Source organism: Triticum aestivum, chromosome 2D (assembly GCF_018294505.1).
Source record: "Triticum aestivum cultivar Chinese Spring chromosome 2D, IWGSC CS RefSeq v2.1, whole genome shotgun sequence".
Classification (NCBI taxonomy): domain Eukaryota; kingdom Viridiplantae; phylum Streptophyta; class Magnoliopsida; order Poales; family Poaceae; genus Triticum; species Triticum aestivum.
In genome coordinates, this window is record NC_057799.1 from 90,898,534 (window position 1) to 90,919,965 (window position 21,432).

A 21,432-nucleotide genomic window follows, 5' to 3' on the forward strand; every position below is an offset into this window, starting at 1 on the left:
CCTAGGACGTGATAGAGATCGGTGGGTTACCTGACTGGATCCGAGCAGAACGTAGATGTGGTTGAAGCTGTGGTTGCGGCAGAGGCGGTTTGAGATGCCGGTAGGGGGAGGCGCGAGGGAGGGGAGGGGGGATACTGAGGGAAAGGGGATGTGGTTGGAGGAATAAATTCTGAAATCGCGCGCCTAATGAAAATTTCATTGCGAAACTTGAAACTTGGGCGGGGGAAACACTCAACACAGACGAAGAGCGTAAAATACTCGTGTGCAAGAAAAAAGAAAGTTGGCAGATCCCGTCTCCAAAAAAATGTACACATGTACTTGATTTTTTCGGTCAATGATATGCCTGGTTTATTAGGATATCGCACAGGTAACTGACTTATGGGTCATTAACGCAAAAATACACAGACGGGTGCGGCATAGAAACCGTGTGTTTTGTGATCTTCTAATGATTAACGCAAAAAAACGCATACGGGCACACATGCTAGTCGACGGTCAAAGCCCTCAAAGGATGCTCTTACCGACATTGTACGTTAATACTTCAAACTTAAAGTACTACTGGTAATTTGCTCTAATACTACAAACTTGTCGGGGGAAATCGACACCTATGGAATCACTGGGATCCCTTCTACGGTTGGCGGGCGCGGGGTTGTGTAAAGAGCGGGTCTGACAGGAAGCACACAGATCGTTTACCCAGGTTCGGGCCGCGGAGATGCGTAATACCCTAGTCCTGCTTTGGTGGATGTATTTGAGTGTTCTTGTGTTCTTGAGCTAGCTACGGGGTGTAACTTGCCCAAAAGATCTAAATCCTTCTCCTGGTCGCCTCGGGCCTCCTTTTATAGACAAAAGGGGTTGCCACAGTGGCACACAGGAGGTGGAAAGGTGTAGAGTGGATGAGTCTATCCTCTGGCACCGTCGGACAAATGCATTTAACGAGCTGCCGATGTGCCCCTCTCGCTTTATCGGGGACGGCAAGGAAGCACGTCCCAGCTGCCGCCGCCTCGCCTGGCTTTGACACGCGTCCGAGCTGACAAGGCGCCGTGGCGCCACGTTGGCTGGCTGCTGGGCTGGCGCGGTGGTGGAGCCTTCACGAAGATCTGCATGCCACCACATAGGTGCTTGCTGGGTCGGTTGTGGAGGTCGCTCGTCGCCCCGCAGGTGCCTGCTCAGCTGGTTGAGCTGGCAGCTGCATGGGGACGGCGGTGGTGTCTTGGCAGGCGTGGGCCTGGCTGTGGTCCCGCTGATGCCCTCGGCAACGGCCTTGCCGGGGGCCCGACAAGGGTCTTGCCACGGCGTCGCGGTCGTCCTCGGCAAGGCGCTAGCCGGGGGTCTCGTGGATTTCCTCGGCTAGGATCCCGCCGAGGGTCGTCGTCTTCTGGTCCTCATCTGATCTTGTGTGTTTATGAACTTGATGAAGATCTGCATGCCACCACAGAGGTGCCTCCCGAGCCTTGGTTCCAATGTGGTTTGTTGGTGGTGTTGGAACCCGTGGGCTCAAGGGTGGCACACTCTGCTAGCATCGGGCAAGTTGCCCCGGCAAGGCTCTTGCCGGAGCCGCGGAGGCCGCCCCGGCAAGGGTCTTGCCGGGGGAGTCCACCTCGGCCCCTTGCTCTTCGTGTCTCTTGGTTTTGGCGTTGCTTTCGTTGTCTTGTGCTCCGGCTTCCCTCCTATGCCCTGCTTGGTGTGGTCGTGGGCGCGGCTCCGACTGCCCGTCCACAAGTAAAGGGGTAAAAAGAAGAGCCCCTACTTTTGTACACCGACAGGAGCCCCCGGGCCTGGGACACACATAAGCACGACACGTTGTTGGGCCAGGCCCAGAACGGTGCGCGGGCAGGTGGGGCGGATTTTTTACCGTAGTAACTTTTCCGTCCGCTGCGCTTGCCCACGACCCGCGTTGAACGCGCGACGTGGAGGGTCGTGCGTGACGTGGGGGTCATGCGTGGGGCGGTCTCTGCACGCATGCGTCACATCGTGGTAAAGAGGCGGCTCGTGCCTTCCCCATAAAAAGAGGGAGACACAGAGGCGCGGCTCATTTACTGAGTGGACTCGGGTCGTGGTCTTTAAGGCGTCCGCACCCTACGATCACGGTGTGGGAAACAGTCGCCTCACCCGTCCCATCGATTTTGCTTGCTCGCCACGTGTCCCCAATGCAGGTGGCAGGCGGTGGAGGCAGGAAACCGGGCCGTTGCTGATTGGGACAGCGGGTTGGTCTCGATTCCCTGCGCCCCCGATGGCCGGATTGGTCGAGTGGGGCAGCCGAGCCCCGACCCCGCCCCTTTATAAGAAGGGGAAGGGGGATGGTATCCCACATCTTTTCATCATCCGCCTCCATTCACTTTGGCTTCTTTCTTCTATCTGCCATGGCGAGAGGAGGCGCCGACCCTTCGATGGTGGCGGCGAGGGTCGCTGCTCGACAGCGCGTCCCTCCTCCCCAAGAGCTCGCGGCGGCGGATCCGGCCACGGGAGGAAGGGGGAGGGGGCGAGGCCGAGGTCGCCGTGGCGCTCGGGGAAGAGGGGGACGGGGCGGCGCACCGGCCTTGCCTCCGCCGGCGATGCCTCTCCCAATGGAGGGCGACGTTGGGGACCAGCCTCGCGAGTTCTTCATCAGGCTGCGCCGGCCACCGCGCCATCGTCTTTGTCTCCCTACCCCGTTTGCTCGGGAGATGGAGCTCGATCCGCCACAGACCCTCAGGCTGCATGTGAGTTGCTGCGGGAACGGCGACAAGCGGGTCGACATCGACTTCCCCGCTCCCCACGTCATGTACCTCCGTCGCGGATGGAAGACATTCACTCGTGTCCACAGCCTGGCGGCGGGGCTCGTTCTCTACTTCAAGTTAATGGAGAACGGCCTGCTCTCCGTCAAGGTCTTTGGAGATCTTGGAACTCGCCTAAAGTGCTGCGTGGAGAGCTCCTCCGACGATGAAGATTCCTCCTCAAGCGGGAGTGACGAGGAGGATAGCGACAGCGACGACGAGGGCGTCGAGCGGCGGGACGCCGACCTCGACTCCGATTGACCGCGTCGCCCCTCCCTCGGCCACGCGCCCTGCCGAGGGCCTTCCTCGTCAAGCTCTCCATCGGCGCGTTCCCAGTCGACTCCTTGGGTGGCTGGCATAGGAGGGTCGAAGAAGGCGAAGAAGGCGGGCGGCGGCCGTCAAGTCAGAGCACGCGGGCACCGACGCCTTCGTCGCGTATTGCCGGCCCGCTGCCTCATCTTCCAGCTTCCCTCCCGGCACTGGGATGTTCTCTTGGTGCCTTCTGCTCTTCGCACCTCGCCTAGGCACTCTTTTTGCCCTCCTGCTATCTTGTTCCACCTTCTGAGGAGAGGGACAAGAAAGGGATTACGGCATCTTATCTCTTTTTAGTTTGTAAGCCTGCGGGCACTTGTTAATTTTAAGACTTGTAATCCCCTTGCTCATGTTTTTTATTCCGTATGAACTGTACTTGTATGGGATGTTTTTAATGAAAAAGGGTGCTTGCCAGGTTCTTTGTGCGTGAGCGAGGCCCATGCCAAGGAATGAATCCTTGTTATTTTCAAGATAAACATTGTCGCCCGGCAACAGGCCTTGTCGTCCCCTTACTTCAGTTGACCATTCTCACGCTCTCGGCGGAGGCAGGGGCGAAGTAGAGTTAGGCCCTTCGTTTATTTCCTTGACACCGCGACTACGACCTGGCTCCGACCCAAGGACTTGGGTACAGGAAAACGGGGGTGCACGGTGGTCTAGGAGCAAAACGAGGTTTCATATGTGTGAACTTCATACGGAAATGCACAATAGAGGATAAAAGACTTATCTGAATCTGCAGCCCCCGACAGCCTTGGCTTGCCGTGGTTGGATTCTTGTATCTGCAGCCCCCGGCAACCTTGGCTTGCCGAGGTCGGAGCGCCGGCCCGTTCTCTTTCTTCCAAACAGCTCAGCAGAAACGTCCATGTACCCTACGAACCAAAGAGGATGGAAAGGAACAGAGAAATGCGCACTCGACCTCTATGCTAGGGGTTAGTCACCGCTAAGCACTATCAACCCTAACCGAGGGAGAGACTCAACCTAGCATGCATGCTAAAACTTAGGGCGCTAGCGCTTCATTTATTTATGCTTAGGGTCTGCGCCTGGCTTTGTACAAAGGGTTACATGCCTCGTCGGCAAGGCTTGTACAAAAGGTGGTTTGCCGGGGGGCCCGGCAACCGCGCCTTATGAGTAAAACTTACGAAGATGTTCGATGTTCCAGGAGTTGCTCACTGGAATAGCATCTTCGGTCTCCAGGCGGACTGCGCCAGGCCTGGTGACTCGTATTACCCGATAAGGACCTTCCCACTTCGGCGTCAACTTGTTGGAATTCTTGGCCGACTGAACGTGCCGAAGAACAAGGTCGCCTTCCTCAAAGCTTCAGGCATGAACCTTGCGGCTATGGTAGCGGCGCACGGCTTGCTGGTAGCGCGCTGCTCTCACAGCCGCCCGAAGACGATCTTCCTCGAGGAGCGTTGCGTCATCTTGCCGCAATTGCTCTTGCTCAAGCTCGTCATAAGCGAGCACTCGAGGTGACTCGTATGTGAGTTCTGTGGGGAGAACTGCTTCTGCCCCTTATACCAGGGCAAAGGGTGTCTGGCCGGTGGCTTGATTTGGCGTCGTTCTGATTGACCAAAGAACCGCCCACTACTAGGAAAAAGGCTACTAGCAGCGCGGGTAAAATGGCTACTAGTAGCGCGGGTACTCGCGCTACTAGTATCGCGCTACAGCTAATAGTTAGTAGTAGCGTGGGTCGAACCCGCGCTACTACTACCTTTTTTAGTAGCAGCGAGGGTTCAATCCGCGCTACTGCTATTGTGAACCGCGCTACCAGTAATGAAATAGTAGTAGCGCGTCTATAGTCCCAACACTACTAGTATCATAAATACTAGTAGCGCCCCATTTTATCCCCACGCCACTACTAACTTATTAGGAATTAAAAAAAATTAAAATCAACCAAATTCATTCTATCACACAGTTGTCGTAACTTCTTCAGTTCCTCATTGTAGCAGCAACTCATGTATAATTTCATTCTATCGCACAGTTACATAAGCAACTACGTTCCTCCTTGTAGCAGCAACTCATGTATAATTCCATTCTATCGCACAGTTACATAAGCAACTACCTATGTAAGTTGTTATGGCCCAATCCGAAAATTGGACTACTCGTCAATGTGCGGCGCCTGCCCGGCCTGATCTCGCGGCCAGCAGCTGCGACGAAACACATTGGATAGCCTCGAAGAGCCACACCTGACTGACGGCAGCCGCCGCCTTGAGTTGCGACACAGTCACGTCCCTCACTCTCGCACTCAGCTCCAACTGGACCGGTCGATGTCGGCCTTGTGCCTCGCCACCAGCGGATGGAGGAAGCCATCGTACACGTGCCCCGCTCCCCGCACTCTGAAACCCAAACATCATTAAGATTCAGATTCAGATTCAGAATTGGCCACATATCGAATCAAGTATATCTGAATGTTGATCATCTCTCAGGCTCGGGGTGTCTGGTCGACTGCTTACCCATGTGCTGGGGTGACAGAGGTAGAGAACGAGCAGCAGCTTCGCCATGACGATTCCGGCACGATCAGAGTAGAATTTTAGACTATATAATATACTTTTGGCTGCTGAAGCCTGAAGATAGATATACCATCCCTTCTGCCAGCAATTTGTCAAACGTAGCAAACAAACAGAAGCCAATACAATACTTACAATGCTTGTCCTGAAGCCTATTTTGTGTGAATCATGTAGGGTATCTCTTGCCTTTGCCAGATGGCCCAGATACACACCGGGCATTGCTTCACATCATATATGATGTCAATTGTTTAACTCAAGGATAGTGACCTCATTATGCTCAGGACAAAATGCCTGATACCTGAAAAGCAAATAGGCAAGAAGAATGGACAGTTGACTGGACACCTTGATGGATCATACAAATGAACAAGCGAAAGCTTCAGGCCAACACAGGCCAAAGACTCTCATTTCATTCATTTAACAGTAGGACTGTAGTTCAACTCACGCTCCTCACGTATGAGAAACATGGGCCAACATATTCACCAACTACAATTTTGAACTGTACTGATTTAAATACCCCCATTGCAATGTGCCAAGATGGTAATGCAAAATGCTACTGATGGATACCAAGATAACATATATTCAGAATGTATCACACAATACAGAAAGACAAGTTTGCTATCATAATCGAAAACAGACAAGTTTGCTTCAGTACAAAATGCCTAATACCTGAAAAGCAAATAGGCAAGAATAATAGACAGTTCACTGGACACCTTGATGAATCCTACGAATGAACAAGCAAAAGCTTCAGGCCAACACTCATTTTATTCATTTAATCAGAGGACTATAGTTCAACTGATGCTCTTCACGTATGAGAAATATGTGCTAACATATTCACCATTTCAATATGTAGGTTAATAGCAATTCAGAACTGTACTGGTTTAAATATTCCCATTGCAATGTGCCAAGATGGTCATGCAAAATGCCACTGATGGATACCAACATACCATATATGCCAGCCATATCTCTGTACTGGACGTCGTTGATGACGAGCGTGGGCAGGATGGTGACGTCCCCCCTTGACCCGCGCCCGATCTGGTCCTCCTGCTCCTTGGACAGCACGGCGTTGTCGGCGTCGGCGTCGGGGTCGCCCACGCACGCCAGCACCTTCTCCAGCGAGAGCCCCAGCGATGCCACCACCTCCTCCGCGCACGCCTTGCTGTACTTCTTCTCCTTCATGGAGCACCGCAGCTTGTAGTCCATGGCGAAGTCCCACCACGCCCACGGCCGCCCGCTCTCGTTCGCCACCCGGTGCACGCACAGCTGCCGCAGGTTCTCCACCACCACCTGCTTCCCCTCGTACCCCTCCCCGAAGTCCTCCTCCCGGTCCGGCGCGCAGTACCTGCACAACCAACAACATCGTTTCAAACTCTTGACCAGAGAAAGCTTCCTAGACCGGCAATGGCGTGCGTGTGCATGTACTACGTACCGGCCGTGGTTGATGCACTGCGACTGGCACTGCCGCGTGAGCCGGAACGCCTCGGGGCAGTAACAGGTGATGTAGTGCGGCGTGAACCGGGCGTAGCCGCCGCGCTCCAGGATCTGGGCGTGCCCCCGGAAGCTCCGGACGAAGGCCACCTGCTCGCCGCACCGGGGGCTGCACTCGTCGTTGCTGATGGTCCAGAGCTCGTACTCCACGCGCTCGTCCGGGTGCGGCATCGACTCGGTCCAGGATCTGGGCGTGCCCCCGGAAGCTCCGGATCAAATGAAATGGGCACCAACAAATGCAATGGCTGTTTTTTTAGACTGCATCCATGTCTGAATCTACTCTTCTTGCTGTCTGGGTTCAGAGTTGGCACGTTAGGCAGATATCTGAGACTGTTGACGCAGACCAAAGGGGAACAAACTGAAGATAATCTATCAGGAAAATATTAGTTTGGTGCGTTATACTCCGGAGGGAGTACTAATTCCATTTGAATTTGGCGCGTTCCCACAGGTTGCATTTGAATTTGGTGTTTTTTTAAATAAATTTTGCTAGTATTCAATTTTTTGACTAGTTATGCATGATATATTGGACCAAGAAGTCGCCTAATTCTACCTTTTAGTACAAAATATCTAACTAAATGGAACACGGCAAAATTGATCTCCACTTGTAAAGTCCCTTCCCCCTCCGCAGATTAAGAAGCTTTTGAAAATCTCTCATATCTGAGTTGGAGATATATCTACATCAACAGGATTAAAGTAATACTACTAGCACTAAATTAATTAGCATGTGTACGTAATAGGCTAATATATTAGTAGTACTAACTCCCATCAGTAGCTTCCTTCCCAGTTAACACATCACCGATGGAAAAACTAAATTCGGTGGCACCGTAAATCGTCGGACAATTCAGGCTCGCACAGTCGCGCATCAGCAATGTCTTCCCCGTGAGAATTAGCCGAAGCCAGAAATCGATCAATCAATCAATCAAATCAGCAGGGTTAATGGCTGAAGGTAACTGGTGAGCGTGTGGCGTGTGTACCTCCGCGGTCGAGCAGGAGGTCGACGGGGCGGCCGGTCTTGGACTTGAACCTGGCCGGGAACTCGGCGCATCCGGTGGCCTTCTTGTCCGGGTAGAGCACGACGCCCGTGAGCGTGCCGCCGTAGTCGGGCACCCCGAAGTTGCCGATGGCGGCGTCGTGGTGGCCCCGGATGTGCTCCGGCGCCAGCACCCTCACGCTGCTCTTCTCCACCACGAACCGCCCCCGCCCCCGCGCCGGCGCCACCATCGCCGTGCACCTCGTACCCCTTGGAGAGGAGCAGCTCCGTCAGGTAGCTCCCGTCCTGCCCCGTGATGCCCGTAGCGGAGGAGGAGCTGGCGCCGCGGCGGGCGGGCACGTGCGCGGCGGAGGGGGGCGGGGGCGGGCAGCGGCGCGAGACGGGGAGCGGCGGGCGCGCGGCCGCCGGCGTGGCGCACGCGGCGGGGGGCATGGGGGCGGACGGACGGAGGAGAGGAGGTGGAAGGGAGGCCGGCGGTGAGTGGGTTGGGAGAGGAGAGGAGGTTGGGGATCTGGATCGGGCTGCGTGGTGTTTTTTTTTTTTTTTTTTGAGACAGACGTGGGGTGGGTGGTGTGGGACGGTCTGGGTGGGAGGTGGTGGTGGGGTGGGAGTGTGGATCGGGCCGGGGTGGACACGCTTAGTAGTAGCGTGGGGGTCTTACCTGCCCTACTGCTATTTAGTAGTAGCGCCGGTTTTATACCCCTCACTACTACTACGGCCTATCCCGGGGGCATTGTTGGAGACCATTTAGTAGCAGCGCGGGTTTATACCCCTCGCTACTACTATTAACTTATAGTAGTAGCGCGGTTTTTATACCCCTCGCTACTACTAATTAGCAGTAGCGCCCATTTTTAAACCGCGCTACTGATAAACTTCTGTGTATAGGGTTTTTCCTAGTAGTGGTCGGCAACTCATCAATCCAGCGCCTTCCGCTCTGGTGCAGCCTGTCAAAAGTCTTGGTCCTCAGGCCTCGCAGTACTTCAGCATTTTCCCTCTTCGCCTGGCCGTTGCTCCGTGGGTGTGCCACGGAAGTGAAACAGACCTTGCTGCCGAGGTCTTGGATGTATTGCATGAAGGTGTGGCTTGTGAACTGCGTGCCGTTGTCGATGATGACTCTGTTTGGCACACCAAAACGGCAGACTAGCCCCTTGAAGAACTTGGCGGCTGACTGTGTGGTCACCTTCCTCACTGCTTCCACCTTCGGCCACTTCGTGAACTTGTCGATTGCAACGTACAAGTACTCAAAGCCCCCGACAGCGCGGGGGAAAGGGCCCAATATGTCGAGCCCCCAGACCAAAAACGGCCAGGAGAGAGGAATTGTTTGAAGGGCTTGAGCTGGTTGATGAAGCTTCTTCGAATGAAACTGACACGCTTCACACTTGGTTACTAGTGCCGTTGCATCCTGGAGGGCAGTGGGCCAGAAGAAACCTTGCCGGAATGCCTTGCTGGCAAGGGCCCTCGACCCTATGTGGGAGCCACATATCCCTCCGTGTATCTCCGCCAACAACTTCAGTCCTTGGAAAGTGTTGGTATGGAGGGCACCCGTGGATACGGTTAGCCATGGAAAGTGAAAGTATGGTGAAAAAAGTAATGAACTTTATTTTCTGTTTGGGAACCGCCTATGATATATCTAGCATGGAAAGTGTTGGGAGCTCTAAGTCGTTTTCGTTGGTGGGAAAAGTATGCCTCTCAAAATGTTTTTATCTCTCAATTTTCGCTTTGAGCTCTGGCACCTCTACAAATCCCTACTTCCCTCTGCGAAGGGCCTTTCTTTTACTTTATGCAATTTTTATTTTTAATTTGAGTCTCCATCTTCTCTTATAAAGTGCCGACTAGGAGGCACTATGAGCGTACTTGAGCATTGGGTGTAGTTAATATGCGAGTGTGTTTCATGAATGGATCAATGATTGAGCATGATGGGCTAGGGATATCTTATTTTAGCATTGATATTTTGAAAGACATTGTTGCTTGTTGATATGCTTGAGTATTTAAGTTCTCATGTCAAAACTAGACTATTGTTTCGAACCATATAAAAGTCCAAATGTCCATGCTACAAAAGAAAAGAGTATGTGACGAATATGATAGGTAGCATTCCACAACAAAAATTATGTTTTCAATTGCTACTTTATCATGATAAGTTTTATGAGAAAGAGTTGCTGTTATGATGCTAGGAAAAGTGATTGAAATTATCATTGATCAAACTTATGCACTTTGCTAGCATTCACACTTCATAAATTATTTCTTTTATCATTTACCTACTCAAGGACGAGTAGGAATTAAGCTTGGGGATGCTGATACGTCTCCAACGTATCTATAATTTATGAAGTATTCATGGTTATTTTATCATTCTTGGATTTTTTACAATCATTTTATAGCAACTTTATATTTTTTGGGGGACTAACCTATTGACCCAGTGCCCAGTGCCAGTTGCTGTTTTTTGCTTGTTTTTTACATCGCAGGAAATCAATACCAAACGGAGTCCAAATGCAACGAAACTTCACAGAGATTTTTTATGGACCAGAAGACCAACAATGGGCCAAAGAAGCACCTGGAGGGTGTCCTAAGGGGCGCATAACCCACCAGGGCGCGCCAGGGGCGCGCCCCCCTGGCGCGCCCAAGTGGGTTGTACCCACCTTGGTGGCCTCCCGTACACCTTCTTTGCACTATAAATTCCCAAATATTCCGAAACCCTTCGGGGTTACCCTAGATCAGAAGTTCCACCGCCGCAAGGTCTCTGTATCCACGGAAACCAATCTAGACCCCATTCCGGCACCCTGCCGGAGGGGGGGAATCATCACTGGTGGCCATCTTCATCATCCCGGCGGCCACCACGATGAGGAGGGAGTAGTCCACCCTCGGGGCTGAGGGTTTGTACCAGTAGCTATGTGTTTAATTTCTCTCTCTCTCTCGTGATTTATATCATAGGCTTTGTTAATATAGTCGGATCATATGATGTTTCTCCCCGCTATACTCTTGTTGTGATGAATTGAATCTTTACCCTTTGAAGTTTTGTCTTGTCGGATTGAATATTCAGAGATGAGAACACATGATGTATGTCTTGTGGTATGAATACTTGAGGTGACAATTGGGGTATCATATTGATTCACTTGATGTATGTTATGGCACTCAACTTGCGGATTCCCGAGGTGATGTTGGGGTAATTTATGCATAGAGGTTGATGCACGTTTTTATTATCTTTTCTCCGATAGAAACTTTTGTTGGAAATATGCCCTAGAGGCAATAATAAATGGTTATTATTATATTTATTTGTTCATGGTAATTGTTTATTGTTCATGCTATAATCGTGTTATCTGGAAATCGTAATACATGTGTGAATACATAGACCACAACGTGTCCCTAGTAAGCCTCTAGTTGACTAGCTCGTTGATCAACAGATAGTCATGGTTTCCTGACTATGGACATTGGATGTCATTGATAACGGGATCACATCATTAGGAGAATGATGTGATGGACAAGACCCAATCCTAAGCATAGCTCAAAGATCGTGTAGTTCGTTTGCTAGAGCTTTTCCAATGTCAAGTATCTTCTCCTTAGACCATGAGATCGTGCAACTCCCGGATACCGTAGGAGTACTTTGGGTGTGCCAAACGTCACAACGTAACTGGGTGACTATAAAGGTACACTACGGGTATCTCCGAAAGTGTCTGTTGGGTTGGCACGGATCGAGACTGGGATTTGTCACTCCGTATGACGGAGAGGTATCTCTGGGCCCACTCGGTAATGCATCATCATAATGAGCTCAATGTGACTAAGGAGTTAGTCACGGGATCATGCATTGCGGTACGAGTAAAGAGACTTGCCGGTAACGAGATTGAACAAGGTATTGGGATACCGACGATCGAATCTCGGGCAAGTAACATACCGATTGACAAAGGGAATTGTATACGGGATTGATTGAATCCTCGACATCGTGGTTCATCCGATGAGATCATCGTGGAACATGTGGGAGCCAACATGGGTATCCAGATCCCGCTGTTGGTTATTGACCGGAGAGGCGTCTCGGTCATGTCTGCATGTCTCCCGAACCCGTAGGGTCTACACACTTAAGGTTCGGTGACGCTAGGGTTGTAGAGATATGAGTATGCGGAAACCCGAAAGTTGTTCGGAGTCCCGGATGAGATCCCGGACGTCGCGAGGAGTTCCGGAATGGTCCGGAGGTGAAGAATTATATATAGGAAGTCCAGTTTCGGCCACCGGGAAAGTTTCGGGGGTTATCGGTATTGTACCGGGACCACCGGAAGGGTCCCGGGGGTCCACCGGGTGGGGCCACCTATCCCGGAGGGCCCCATGGGCTGAAGTGGGAAGGGAACCAGCCCTTAGTGGGCTGGGGCGCCCCCCATGGGCCTCCCCCCTGCGCCTAGGGTTGGAAACCCTAGGGGGGGCGCCCCACTTGACTTGGGGGGGAAGTTTCCCCCCTTGGCCGCCGCCCCCCCCATAGATGGGTTCTTGGCCGGCGCCCCCCTCCCAGGGGGCCTATATAAAGGGGGGAGGGAGGGCAGCAAGATACACAGCCTTTGGCGCCTCCCTCCTCCCCTGCAACACCTCTCCCTCTCGCAGAAGCTTGGCGAAGCCCTGCCGAGATCCCGCTACATCCACCACCACGCCGTCGTGCTGCTGGATCTCCATCAACCTCTCCTTCCCCCTTGCTGGATCAAGAAGGAGGAGACGTCGCTGCTCCATACGTGTGTTGAACAGGGAGGTGCCGTCCGTTCGGCACTCGGTCATCGGTGATTTGGATCACGGCGAGTACGACTCCATCAACCTCGTTCATTGGAACGCTTCCGCTCGCGATCTACAAGGGTATGTAGATGCACTCCTTTCCCCTCGTAGCTAGTATACTCCATAGATGGATCCTGGTGATGCGTAGAAATTTTAAAATTCTGCTACGATCCCCAACAGTGGCATCATGAGCCAGGCCTATGCGTAGTTACTATGCACGAATAGAACACAAAGCAGTTGTGGGCGTAGATGTTGCCAATTCTTCTTGCCGCTACTAGTCTTATCTTGTTTCGGCGGTATTGTGGGATGAAGCGGCCCGGACCGACCTTACACGTACGCTTACGTGAGACAGGTTCCACCGACTGACATGCACTAGTTGCATAAGGTGGCTAGCGGGTGTCTGTCTCTCCCACTTTAGTCGGAACGGATTCGATGAAAAGGGTCCTTATGAAGGGTAAATAGAAATTGGCATATCACGTTGTGGTTTTACGTAGGTAAGAAACGTTCTTGCTAGAAACCTATACAAGCCACGTAAAAACTTGCAACAACAATTAGAGGACGTCTAACTTGTTTTTGCAGCATGTGCTATGTGATGTGATATGGCCAGAAGATGTGATGAATGATATATGTGATGTATGAGATTGATCATATTCTTGTAATAGGAATCACGACTTGCATGTCGATGAGTATGACAACCGGCAGGAGCCATAGGAGTTGTCTTTATTATTTTGTATGACCTGCGTGTCATTGAATAACGCCATGTAAATTACTTTACTTTATTGCTAAACGCGTTAGCCATAGAAGTAGAAGTAATCGTTGGCGTGACAACTTCATGAAGACACGATGATGGAGATCATGATGATGGAGATCATGGTGTCATGCCGGTGACAAAGATGATCATGGCGCCCCGAAGATGGAGATCAAAGGAGCAAAATGATATTGGCCATATCATGTCACTATTTGATTGCATGTGATGTTTATCATGTTTTGCATCTTATTTGCTTAGAACGACGGTAGTAAGTAAGATGATCCCTTATGATAATTTCAAGAAAGTGTTCCCCCTAACTGTGCACCGTTGCGAAGGTTCGTTGTTTCGAAGCACCACGTGATGATCGGGTGTGATAGATTCTAACGTTCGCATACAACGGGTGTTGACGAGCCTAGCATGTACAGACATGGCCTCGGAACACACGCAATACACTTAGGTTGACTTGACGAGCCTAGCATGTACAGACATGGCCTCGGAACACGGAGGACCGAAAGGTCGAGCATGAGTCGTATAGAAGATACGATCAACATGGAGATGTTCACCGATCTTGACTAGTCCGTCTCACGTGATGATCGGACACGGCCTAGTTAACTCGGATCATGTTTCACTTAGATGACTAGAGGGATGTCTATCTGAGTGGGAGTTCATTGAGTAATTTGATTAGATGAACTTAATTATCATGAACTTAGTCTAAAATCTTTACAATATGTCTTGTAGATCAAATGGCCCACGTTGTCCTCAACTTCAACGCGTTCCTAGAGAAAACCAAGCTGAAAGATGATGGCAGTAACTATACGGACTGGGTCCGGAACCTGAGGATCATCCTCATAGCTGCCAAGAAAGATTATGTCCTAGAAGCACCGCTAGGTGAAGCACCAATCCCAGAGAACCAAGACGTTATGAACGCTTGGCAATCACGTGCTGATGATTACTCCCTCGTTCAGTGCGGCATGCTTTACAGCTTAGAACCGGGTCTCCAAAAGCGTTTTGAGAAACATGGAGCATATGAGATGTTCGAAGAGCTGAAAATGGTTTTCCAAGCTCATGCCCGGGTCGAGAGATATGAAGTCTCCGACAAGTTCTTCAGCTGTAAAATGGAGGAAAATAGTTCTGTTAGTGAGCACATACTCAGAATGTCTGGGTTACACAACCGCTTGTCTCAGCTGGGAGTTAATCTCCCGGATGACGCGGTCATTGACAGAATCCTTCAGTCGCTTCCACCAAGCTACAAGAGCTTTGTGATGAACTTCAATATGCAGGGGATGGAAAAGACCATTCCTGAGGTATATTCGATGCTGAAATCAGCGGAGGTGGAGATCAGAAAAGAACATCAAGTGTTGATGGTGAATAAAACCACTAAGTTCAAGAAGGGCAAGGGTAAGAAGAACTTCAAGAAGGACGGCAAGGGAGTTGCCGCGCCCGGTAAGCCAGTTACTGGGAAGAAGCCAAGGAATGGACCCAAGCCTGAGACTGAGTGCTTTTATTGCAAGGGAAGTGGTCACTGGAAGCGGAACTGCCCCAAATACTTAGCGGACAAGAAGGCCGGCAACACCAAAGGTATATGTGATATACATGTAATTGATGTGTACCTTACCAGTACTCGTAGTAGCTCCTGGGTATTTGATACCGGTGCGGTTGCTCATATTTGTAACTCAAAACAGGAACTGTGGAATAAACGGAGACTGGCAAAGGACGAGGTGACGATGCGCGTCGGGAATGGTTCCAAGGTCGATGTGATCGCCGTCGGCACGCTACCTCTGCATCTACCTACGGGATTAGTTTTAAACCTCAATAATTGTTATTTAGTGCCAGCTTTGAGCATGAACATTGTATCTGGATCTCGTTTAATTCGAGATGGCTACTCATTTAAATCCGAGAATAATGGTTGTTCTATTTATATGAGAGATATGTTTTATGGTCATGCCCCGCTGGTCAATGGTTTATTCTTGATGAATCTCGAACGTGATGTTACACATATTCATAGTGTGAATACCAAAAGATGTAAAGTTGATAACGATAGTCCCACATACTTGTGGCACTGCCGCCTTGGTCACATTGGTGTCAAGCGCATGAAGAAGCTCCATGCAGATGGACTTTTGGAGTCTCTTGATTACGAATCATTTGACACGTGCGAACCATGCCTCATGGGTAAGATGACCAAGACTCCGTTCTCCGGAACAATGGAGCGAGCAACCAACTTATTGGAAATCATACATACCGATGTGTGCGGTCCAATGAGTGTTGAGGCTCGCGGAGGATATCGTTATGTTCTCACTCTCACTGATGACTTAAGTAGATATGGGTATGTCTACCTAATGAAACACAAGTCTGAAACCTTTGAAAAGTTCAAGGAATTTCAGAGTGAGGTTGAGAATCAACGTGACAGGAAAATAAAATTCTTACGATCAGATCGTGGTGGAGAATATTTAAGTCACGAATTTGGTGCGCACTTAAGGAAATGTGGAATCGTTTCACAACTCACGCCGCCTGGAACACCTCAGCGAAACGGTGTGTCCGAACGTCGTAATCGCACTCTATTGGATATGGTGCGATCTATGATGTCTCTTACCGATTTACCGCTCTCATTTTGGGGCTATGCTTTAGAGACTGCCGCATTCACTTTAAATAGGGCTCCGTCGAAATCCGTTGAGACGACACCGTATGAATTATGGTTTGGGAAGAAACCTAAGCTGTCATTTCTAAAAGTTTGGGGATGCGATGCTTATGTCAAGAAACTTCAACCTGAAAAGCTCGAACCCAAGTCGGAGAAATGCGTCTTCATAGGATACCCTAAGGAAACTATTGGGTATACCTTCTACCTCAGATCCGAAGGCAAGATCTTCGTTGCCAAGAACGGGTCCTTTCTGGAGAAAGAGTTTCTCTCGAAAGAATTAAGTGGGAGGAAAGTGGAACTTGATGAGGTGATAGTCACCCCTTCCGAACCGGAAAGTAGCGCAGCGCGGGAAGATGTTCCTGTGGTGCCTACACCGACTGGGGAGGAAGTTAATGATGATGATCATGAAGCTTCGGATCAAGTTACTGCTGAACTTCGTAGGTCCACAAGGACACGTTCCGCACCAGAGTGGTACGGCAACCCTGTCCTGGAAATCATGTTGTTAGACAACGGTGAACCTTCGAACTATGAAGAAGCGATGGCGGGCCCGGATTCCGACAAATGGCTAGAAGCCATGAAATCCGAGATAGGATCCATGTATGAAAACGAAGTATGGACTTTGACTGACTTGCCCGATGATCGGCGAGCCATAGAAAATAAATGGATCTTTAAGAAGAAGACAGACGCGGATGGTAATGTGACCATCTATAAGGCTCGACTTGTCGCTAAGGGTTATCGACAAGTTCAAGGGGTTGACTACGATGAGACTTTCTCACCCGTAGCGAAGCTGAAGTCCGTCCGAATCATGTTAGCAATTGCCGCATACTATGATTATGAGATATGGCAGATGGACGTCAAAACGGCATTCCTTAACGGCTTCCTTAAGGAAGAATTGTATATGATGCAGCCGGAAGGTTTTGTCGATCCTAAGAATGCTAACAAAGTATGCAAGCTCCAGCGCTCAATCTATGGGCTGGTGCAAGCATCTCGGAGTTGGAACATTCGCTTTGATGAGATGATCAAAGCGTTTGGGTTTACACAGACTTATGGAGAAGCCTGTGTTTACAAGAAAGTGAGTGGGAGCTCTGTAGCATTTCTCTTATTGTATGTGGATGACATACTATTGATGGGAAATGATATAGAATTCTTGGAAAGTATAAAGGCCTATTTGAATAAGTGTTTTTCAATGAAGGACCTTGGAGAAGCTGCTTATATATTAGGCATCAAGATCTATAGAGATAGATCAAGACGCCTCATTGGTCTTTCACAGAGTACGTACCTTGACAAGATATTGAAGAAGTTCAATATGGATCAGTCCAAGAAGGGGTTCTTGCCTGTATTGCAAGGTGTGCAATTGAGCACGGCTCAATGCCCGACCACGGCAGAAGATAGAGAAAAGATGAGTGTCATCCCCTATGCCTCGGCCATAGGGTCTATTATGTATGCCATGCTGTGTACCAGACCTGATGTAAACCTTGCCGTAAGTTTGGTAGGAAGGTACCAAAGTAATCCCGGCATGGAACACTGGACAGCGGTCAAGAATATCCTGAAGTACCTGAAGAGGACTAAGGATATGTTTCTCGTTTATGGAGGTGACGAAGAGCTCGTCGTAAAGGGTTACGTCGACGCTAGCTTCGACACAGATCTGGATGACTCGAAGTCACAAACCGGATACGTGTATATTTTGAATGGAGGAGCAGTAAGCTGGTGCAGTTGCAAGCAAAGCGTCGTGGCGGGATCTACATGTGAAGCGGAGTACATGGCAGCCTCGGAGGCAGCACAGGAAGCAGTCTGGATGAAGGAGTTCATTACCGACCTAGGGGTGATTCCCAATGCGTCGGGCCCGATGACTCTCTTCTGTGACAACACTGGAGCTATTGCCCTTGCGAAGGAGCCCAGGTTTCACAGGAAGACCAGGCATATCAAGCGTCGCTTCAACTCCATTCGTGAAAGTGTTCAAAATGGAGACATAGATATTTGTAAAGTACATACGGACCTGAATGTAGCAGATCCGTTGACTAAACCTCTCCCTAGAGCAAAACATGATCAACACCAGGACGCAATGGGTGTTCGATTCATCACAATGTAACTAGATTATTGACTCTAGTGCAAGTGGGAGACTGTTGGAAATATGCCCTAGAGGCAATAATAAATGGTTATTATTATATTTCTTTGTTCATGGTAATTGTCTATTGTTCATGCTATAATTGTGTTATCCGGAAATCGTAATACATGTGTGAATACATAGACCACAACGTGTCCCTAGTAAGCCTCTAGTTGACTAGCTCGTTGATCAACAGATAGTCATGGTTTCCTGACTATGGACATTGGATGTCATTGATAACGGGATCACATCATTAGGAGAATGATGTGATGGACAAGACCCAATCCTAAGCATAGCTCAAAGATCGTGTAGTTCGTTTGCTAGAGCTTTTCCAATGTCAAGTATCTTCTCCTTAGACCATGAGATCGTGCAACTCCTGGATACCATAGGAGTACTTTGGGTGTGCCAAACGTCACAACGTAACTGGGTGACTATAAAGGTACACTACGGGTATCTCCGAAAGTGTCTGTTGGGTTGGCACGGATCGAGACTGGGATTTGTCACTCCGTATGACGGAGAGGTATCTCTGGGCCCACTCGGTAATGCATCATCATAATGAGCTCAATGTGACTAAGGAGTTAGTCACGGGATCATGCATTGCGGTACGAGTAAAGAGACTTGCCGGTAACGAGGTTGAACAAGGTATTGGGATACCGACGATCGAATCTCGGGCAAGTAACATACCGATTGACAAAGGGAATTGTATACGGGATTGATTGAATCCTCGACATCGTGGTTCATCCGATGAGATCATCGTGGAACATGTGGGAGCCAACATGGGTATCCAGATCCCGCTGTTGGTTATTGACCGGAGAGGCGTCTCGGTCATGTCTACATGTCTCCCGAACCCGTAGGGTCTACACACTTAAGGTTCGGTGACGCTAGGGTTGTAGAGATATGAGTATGCGGAAACCCTAAAGTTGTTCAGAGTCCCGGATGAGATCCCGGACGTCACGAGGAGTTCCGGAATGGTCCGGAGGTGAAGAATTATATATAGGAAGTCCAGTTTCGGCCACCGGGAAAGTTTCGGGGGTTATCGGTATTGTACCGGGACCACCGGAAGGGTCTCGGGGGTCCACCGGGTGGGGCCACCTATCCCGGAGGGCCCCATGGGCTGAAGTGGGAAGGGAACCAGCCCTTAGTGGGCTGGGGCGCCCCCATGGGCCGCCCCCTGCGCCTAGGGTTGGAAACCCTAGGGTGGGGGGGGGGGCGCCCCACTTGACTTGGGGGGAAGTTTCCCCCCCCATAGATGAGTTCTTGGCCGGCGCCCCCCTCCCAGGGGGCCTATATAAAGGGGGGGGAGGGAGGGCAGCAAGAATACTACAGCCTTTGGCGCCTCCCTCCTCCCCTGCAACACCTCTCCCTCTCGCAGAAGCTTGCCGAAGCCCTGCCGAGATCCCGCTACATCCACCACCACGCCGTCGTGCTGCTGGATATCCATCAACCTCTCCTTCCCCCTTGCTGGATCAAGAAGGAGGAGACGTCGCTGCTCCGTACGTGTGTTGAACGCGGAGGTGCCGTTCGTTCGGCACTCGGTCATCGGTGATTTGGATCACGGCGAGTACGACTCCATCAACCTCGTTCATTGGAACGCTTCCGCTCGCGATCTACAAGGGTATGTAGATGCACTCCTTTCCCCTCGTTGCTAGTATACTCCATAGATGGATCTTGGTGATGCGTAGAAAATTTTAAAATTCTGCTACGATCCCCAACAACTTTGGGGTCTCCTTGTAGTTCTTTGTGTGGATTGAGCATTATGAATATGAATTTGCTTTGATGTTATTTTAGTACGAACTCTTGATTAGATCGATCGAAAAGAATAGCTTGCGTTATTTTAGTACGAACTCTAGGATAGATCGAACGGAAGGAATAGCTTTGAGGTGGTTTCGTACCCTACAAACAATTTCTATCTTTTGTTCTCCGCTAATTGGAACTCGGGAGTGATTCTTTATTGCACTTTGAGGGATAATCATATGATCCAACTATGTTAGCATTGTTGAGAGGTTGCACTAGTGAAAGTACGGACCCTAGGCCTTGTTTTTAAGCATTGCAATACCGGTTTGCCCGTTTACTAATTGCTACCTTGTTGTTTTTATTTATTCAGATTTTAAAAATATATTTCTACCATCCATATTACACTTTTATCATCATCTCTTTGCCGAACTAGTGCACCGATACAATTTGCCATTGTATTGTGTGTGTTGGGGACACAAGAGATTTCTTGTATTTGGTTGCAGGGTTGAGAGAGACCATCTTCATCCTACACCTCTCACGGATTGATAAACCTTAGGTCATCTACTTGAGGGAAAATTGCTACTGTCCTACAATACTCTGCGCTTGGAGGCCCAATACGTGTCTAATGGAATAAAGTTGCGTAGTAGACATCACTGAGTTAAAAACCAGCACCAAGTAGTGGTGTCCTCCTTCTCAACTACTCCAAAGGCCAAAGGAAATATATTATTGTTTCCATCTCTGCGAGTAGCTGGCAAGATATGTTGACCTATGTTTAACTTCACAAAACAACCATCTAAACCTAAAAAAATAAAACCTAGAAACATAGCAATAGTGTGTAGGTGAAAGACAAATAAGAGCTGAAACATACCAATGAAAGGTCTACATCCTTTAAGAAAACCCTCCCTTTGAGCTGCTAGACAAATGAAAAGTCTATGAAATCTTGGATTCTTGCTTGGATGCTCTTTCACCACCCTAGTTGTCACAATTCATCTGCTCCCAGGATTTGTGTCCAAAATAGCTTGCAAATAGTCTCTAATTCTAGTGTATTGTGCTTCCAGGTCACCCTGCACAACATTCAAAGCTTGCTGCCTTGCCCTATAAGCCTTCATCTTTCCAACCTCCACACCATACTTCTCCTTTGTCTTGTCTATGACAGTCTCAATACCTACTCTGGGGTCAGTCCTGAAGCTGTCTTCAACAGCTTTGGCCACATACCTAGCAGGAACCTTGCAATTCTCACCACTTGGAGCACAAGTATGCTCTAGTTGCAGCTTCCTAATGCAGAATGTTTTCTCATTTGCAACAACAGATGCAACCATGTGAAAGGGGCAGCCTTCCTCAAGACAATCAACTATTATCCTGTCTTTGTTGTTCCTGTGGTAATGGAAGTTCCTCCTTTGTGTCACATGCAAGTTCACTAGTGCTCTTC

The 21,432-nt window shown here is 49.8% G+C and overlaps 1 protein-coding gene across 5 annotated transcripts; it reads right to left on the reverse strand.

Annotated features, from left to right (window-relative positions):
* Window positions 1–4,977: 4,977 nt before the first annotated feature.
* On the reverse strand, window positions 4,978–8,287 carry LOC123051870 (vacuolar-sorting receptor 1). Of its 5 annotated transcripts, XM_044474862.1 has the most exons (6): window positions 8,026–8,287; window positions 6,993–7,343; window positions 6,511–6,905; window positions 5,702–5,864; window positions 5,513–5,551; window positions 4,978–5,395 (listed from the first exon to the last, which is right to left on the reverse strand). In XM_044474862.1, exons 2-4 carry the CDS (start codon window positions 7,220–7,222, stop codon window positions 5,815–5,817), a joined length of 675 nt encoding a protein of 224 aa, XP_044330797.1. In that variant the 5' UTR covers window positions 7,223–7,343; window positions 8,026–8,287; the 3' UTR covers window positions 4,978–5,395; window positions 5,513–5,551; window positions 5,702–5,814. The 5 variants fall into 5 exon arrangements, with proteins under 5 accessions (XP_044330797.1, XP_044330796.1, XP_044330794.1 ...); XM_044474861.1 differs by having other exon boundaries at window positions 5,513–6,287; XM_044474859.1 differs by having other exon boundaries at window positions 5,702–6,905.
* Between the last annotated feature and the right edge of the window lie 13,145 nt (window positions 8,288–21,432).